Genomic DNA, 5,777 nt, shown 5'->3' with positions numbered 1-5,777 from the left:
TCAATATTAAATAAATTATAATTTATAACACATTATTTTGCAAGAAAAGAAAGAACGAGACATATAAATGACATTTTAGAAGGAAATCCAAATTTATATGAATTCCAAGTCTCCAACAGATGATTACTTGATGCAAATATCCAAAATTAGCCTTTATAGATGTGCTAAAACTGAAATAAAACATGAACTAAAGACAACCATGGCTACATCAACATATCATTACTAATACAACTCCTCATCTTCATCAGCAAAGATAGAACAAGATGCTTGTTCAACAGAAGAGGCAACTCTACTAGTGCTTCCATATGCACTTGCATCACCACTGACACAAATATCAAGAGCAGAAAGAGAGAGCTCTAAATCTGAACATTTTGCATCCACATCCCATTCTTTATGAGGTCCACTTGTATATTCTTCACCATTACGAGACACAAGGCGTAGGTTTGAATGCACATATACAAGGTTCCTTGCCTTCTGCGATCCCAACTTGTTACGCTTCACATTATGAATGAAATTGTAGGTGCTCCAATTCCATTTTGCTGATGAAGAGCTTGCCACTTGTGATAGGATATGAGTGGCAAGACTTTGCAAAGTAACACCACTTGCCTCATGACAAGTCCACCACTTAACTGGGTCCATGGTCCTCCTCTTATCCAAAGCTGATATGTCTGCAAAATCTTCTAATCCAACATCAAAACAAGAAAATTCTTGTCTTACATCAGTTTGTAAAGACGCTGAAAATATCCTCTGAAAGGCTTTCTTCACTCCATTGGCCACCTCCTTGTCCTTATGTGGAGCCTTCCTCTTCCCATTGCTTTAATTAATGAATTCTTCATCATAAAATTTTGGATTCAGAGCATGTGCCAAAGTGTGCAATGGAGTGTTGAAGCCATTCCACCTGGTAACAATAATGGACCTCACTTGTTCAGCGAAATCAAAATCAACAAAAAGAAGAGTGGGAGCCTCTTGTGTAATAATTTCCACAGTTTTTTCAACCATGGTATCCATGCCATCATAAACCTCTCCTAAGAAAGGTTTCTCTGTGTTTGCATCTCGAAGAAGATCAAATGCAGGTAATGTGAACTTGAGCAAGAAATCAATCTTGCTACACCAATCTTCATCAACCAACACCCTCCTCACCATACTTCCCTTCTCTAAATCTGCCTGTCTCCACTCGGCCCAAGTTGGACCCACCACCATACTCATTAATGCATTTTTAACATCAACAAGCCAATGCAACATGATGAAGTTTCTTTCAACAACTCTAATTTGGAGTATTCTCGATATATTGCTTGAGATTGGCGGTGGTTGGTGATGAATTTTATAATCTCCCTAGCCTGCCCTGTGACCTCCTTAATCCATTATGTTTTTGCCTCAGTCTCTTCTAAAATCATATTCAAATTGTGGACAATGCAATGAGTCCAAAATATGTGATTGTATCTACTCTCAACAAAAGCCTGCAACTTTGCAAACAGGTGCATTATCTGTGATAACTTGCACCACATTTTCTAAGCCTACTTGTTCAATAGCGGAAATAAAAATATCAACAATGAACTTACTATACTTTATCTCACCTGAACAATCTTCTCCTTTGATGAACATGGCTCCTTTTGGTGATGATGCAATGACATTAATCAAAGGCCTGCGTCTTGTATCAGTCCAGCCATATAAGATAATAGAAACCCCTGTACTACCCCATGAGCTACGAATTGGTTTGAGAACATCATCAAGAAGTTGCCTCTCTTTCTTCAACAAAATTGTTCTCACTTTTTCATAGTTTGGGCCTTTGTAACCTTGAGGAGATTTGTTAATCGCTCTCAGCAAATCCTGCCAATATGGGGATCAAACCACATTAAAGGGGATGCCACAAGCAACGATGGCCCTTGCCACTCTTGAGTTAGCTTCTTTTCTCCCTTGACTATCAAGCATTTTCACCAATGAATTGGAGTTGATGGCTTTGATAACTCAGCTTCTACTTCTAGTGCCCTCCTCTTTCTTGCTTCTTGAACAATTCTTGGCTCAACGTTATCAGACATGCGAGGTTTGGTAGTGCCCATGTCGATTTTGCTTCTTTGATCCTCCAACCTTTGAGAATCATCACTCTCTTTCTTGAATCTAGCCCTCACCTCTGCATTTTTGGTATGTGCACACACATCAATACCCTTTATCTCTTCATGCAAAATGTGAGCCTTCACTCTTGTGTAAGAGCCCTCGAAGCTCTTTTCATTTTTTCACAAATTGCACTTCCATTCCCATGTACCCTCGGAACCCATCTGCTTCACTTTGGTAACATAATTCCTTAGAGGATAATTTTCTTGCTGCCTGATTGCTTGAGTGGCTTTAGGGGCACTTGAAACACAACTTTGAGAAGCCATGATTGCTGCAAAATTACAATAATACAAAATGAAAAACTCACCCAATCTAGAGGCACTCGAAACACTAGCTTGAGAAGCCATGAATGATGCAAAATTAGGAAATGAAAACTCACCCAATTAGCTGTTGTCCACACTCGTCCTCTTGCTGTCCATGCTCCAATAAATAAACAAACAAACTCCTTGTTGCTACTATAGGAAGCTCTTCTTGCAAAACAATGTGTGAGAAATGAGTGAATGGAGTGCCGTTTTAAAGAAAAGAAGAGGCTCATAGATAGGGTTTCTAGAGAGATCTATTTTTCTCATCTTCTAGAGAATTCCATTTATAATTTTTTTATTAAATTTAGCTAACAACCACACAAAAATTAATTTATTAGTGTGTTTTGGTATTAGATGGGGTGTCCTCTTTCCACAAGTTGAGATGGTCGAAAAAGGCTTAAAAAAATTTCATTTATTTTCCACCGTTGAAACTCGGACTGTTGTGCCGAATCGCCGCTGGCCATATCATTCGTACGGTACAACTGTCGGCGTTTAAAAATCCGTTTCGACATTTCGAGTCGTCTCGGGTACTGGTACACCTCCAAAATCGGTGTTTTCCGCAACATAGGTTGCAACACTAGAGCACATTCCTCGCTAAGAGGGAGTGTTGATTTCTGTAGCATCGGATGTGCTCTAACCTCGAGATTTTGCAGAGAGGCTAAGACACATGCATTCTCCAATACCCATAAATTGTTTGGGAAAATTCCACCTAGAGATGGTTTAATTAAGATAATTAACTTTTTAAAATGGTTCCCTAAGTCTAAACTTGGGAAATCTGGTTAATTAAAGGGTATTAATTAAATTTTGTGTAAAGCTTCTAGAAGAAGACGAGGATCAACTCCCAGTTAATCTTAGCCTTTGATTATGTTTTAATCTTGGCCGTTGGTGCTCCAACGAGAGATTATAAAGAGCTTGATGGGCATTTGGAGAACATATCGAGTGAGAGAGATCAAGAGATCGAATTTTTCAGAGCAACGTTGAGTTGGCGGAGAGAGATCAAGTGATCTTCTTGCAGTAAGGGGCAGGGATAGTAGTTCGGAGGAGAGTTTTCCAGATCCAGAGAGTGCAAGGCGGAGAAGGCATAGGGAGGTTCAGAGAGGCAGTGTAGTGCCACGCGGAGCTTCAGAGGGAGTTCAAAATTTGGGAGAGTCGAGATCTAGTGCCAGAAGACGGGGTGTGAGACCGGAGGGCCAGAGAGTCGAATTTCTAGACAGCAGGAGATTAGAGGAGGTGACACAGAGCCCAGAGATTGTGACGCAGATCTTCGTATGTTGACGTAGAGGCTGCGCAAACACAGCGTGGGGCTAGCCTTCCAGAGCCTCATCAGAGTCGGATCTCCAAAAACAGTGTGAGATTTTTCTCACTAGATCTTTGCTAGTTTATTCTCTGTGTCAGATTGCCAGTTTGGGCATCTAACGATTGTACTCAGAAACTACTGCATAATAAAAAAACCCTCATCTGTTGCACCGATTTTCCCAAGTTTGGTTTTTCTAGGGACATTGGTCCAAAAACAACAGTATAATTGTGTGTGTTTATTTCTCTCCAGTGCAGTGTTTAGTTTCTGCATTATTTCATTTTGTGTAGGCTGCAGTGTATGCATTTTGATATTTGTCGTAAAAAACTGCAAGTAATTTGTTTAAAGCAATTTAACAAATAGGAGAAATATCATCAGTTTGTTGCAGTAGGAATCGGGTCACCGATTTTTCACACTTCTAAATGTTATCCTTGTATAAGGGTTTTCCAATGTCATGAAATTTCTAGCAGATTGGCCTCGGACCATAAAAGTCACTTGAAGACCCACATCCTAAGCAAAGACTAAGGCTTTGATACCACTACCTTGTCGACCTTTTGATTTTTCTTTAAATTTTTCTATGTGGTTTGGGTTTGAATTTCAATGAAATGTCTCTTCAAATGGATTGTTTATACACTTCTGTAGGTGATCATTACAATTAACTCAAGAAAATACCCATAGTAGGAACATGCAACTAAATATCACCTTCCAGAGGCTTAGACAGTTTCATTCTACACTAAGAAATTTATTTGCATCTAATACATGGAATAGAAACAACTGGACAACTTTCTTCCTTTATTTCTTTTTATACTCAGAATACAATACACACAAAAAGAGGGAAGAGTTGAGCCTGGGAACAAGTCCACCTCAGAATACTAGTCAAAGAGGAAGTTTGAATCTACAGTTGGGTTGAGAATTAACAGCTCCAATAAATGTCACAATATGATTGATGGCAGAGGAAACAATAATGCCATGTTGGCCTGAGATAATGTGTGTGACTCAGCCACATGTACCAGCTCAAATACTTCCTTCAACTAGAAAAGAGCCCACGACCAGTTCACAAACTAGAGGCTCCTCCAAATAGGGAAAAAAGTTACCATATAGAGGTATATCTGCTCCAACAATCGACTCTAGTGTTAGACAAACTCCCACCCAGTGAGTAGAGTGATGTTTGTTGATAATATAGAGGGAACTCGACCTTGAGTCTCCCACAACCTTGACGCCCCAACCAGAGGATGAATACACAACGTAGGGAATGAGTAATCAGTCTAGTTGTGTCACTGAATAGACCCCACTGTTAACACACTTAGCTTTATGACCAATACTTAGCTTAGGGAGCAAAGAAACTTGTCCAACATTGAGAATAAGAGATGGGCACTTGAGTTGCCTTCAAGAAAGAGAAAAGCGACATACTGTCTTTAATCTTCAACTGTTATGAGAACAACCACTCAAATCTGCCAACTCGTTCTCTATTTGATAGAAAAATTTGCTCCCACTGACCCAAATTTCGTTTTGTGTGCTTAGCCTTCCATGAAATCCTTCGACCTGCCAAGATGAAATATAAAGCACCAAATAAGCTCATAAAATCAATTGATAACACTTGAATATCTCAATCTTTTTCTACGATCTTGTTCCCCATTGAAGCTCAACGGTGAAATCAAAGTGACTTCACTCCCAAATCCAAAATAGGCTGTCTAGTTTCAACAAAGAAGTCTGCCATGGAATCTAGGGTTCCAAAACCCTCAGTTTTCCTTCAAACTCTCTCGAAGAGCTCTTTCTCCAAACTCACAAAGTGCACGAATGAGGAGAGGGTCATTTTCCATCTTTTATGAGTTTAGGGTTGCCTTTTCACCTTCCCTTTTTATTAAATCAACCTTTATGAAGTCACTTTATGATATTTCACTTTATAAAGTTACAATGAATTTTACTTGCCTAGGAAATATCACCCTTGTTGAAGAAAAGTGTTACTAGGTTCGGTATTTGTAAATGTAACTTTAATCTTTGTACTTGTCAAGAAAAAGAAATATTATTTTTGTAAATTATTCGAATGAGTTTCTTGCTCATTCCATAGGTCT

The 5,777-nt window shown here is 39.1% G+C and overlaps 1 protein-coding gene across 1 annotated transcript; it reads right to left on the bottom strand.

Moving 5' to 3' along the window:
* Positions 1-222: 222 nt before the first annotated feature.
* On the bottom strand, positions 223-1,200 carry LOC149190254 (uncharacterized). Its single transcript, XM_089410462.1, has 2 exons — positions 917-1,200; positions 223-814 (listed from the first exon to the last, which is right to left on the bottom strand). The coding sequence occupies exons 1-2, from the start codon at positions 1,198-1,200 to the stop codon at positions 223-225; spliced, it is 876 nt and encodes a 291-aa protein (XP_089266588.1).
* Positions 1,201-5,777: the final 4,577 nt, after the last annotated feature.

Source organism: Pinus tabuliformis, chromosome 3_1, assembly GCF_031772625.1.
Source record: "Pinus tabuliformis cultivar Carrire ecotype Pingquan chromosome 3_1, CPIR1, whole genome shotgun sequence".
Lineage (NCBI taxonomy): Eukaryota > Viridiplantae > Streptophyta > Pinopsida > Pinales > Pinaceae > Pinus > Pinus tabuliformis.
The sequence above is the reverse complement of the archived record's forward strand: the minus strand, read 5'-3'. Positions and strand labels throughout refer to the sequence as shown.

Excerpts from the sequence above, each read along its gene's own strand:
- LOC149190254 (XM_089410462.1), bottom strand. The coding sequence starts at position 1,200 with ATGGTGGTGGGTCCAACTTGGGCCGAGTGGAGACAGGCAGATTTAGAG. Across the intron at positions 815-916 it reads GATTTCGCTGAACAAGTGAG|CAATGGGAAGAGGAAGGCTC; the intron begins GTCCATTATTGT and ends CATTAATTAAAG.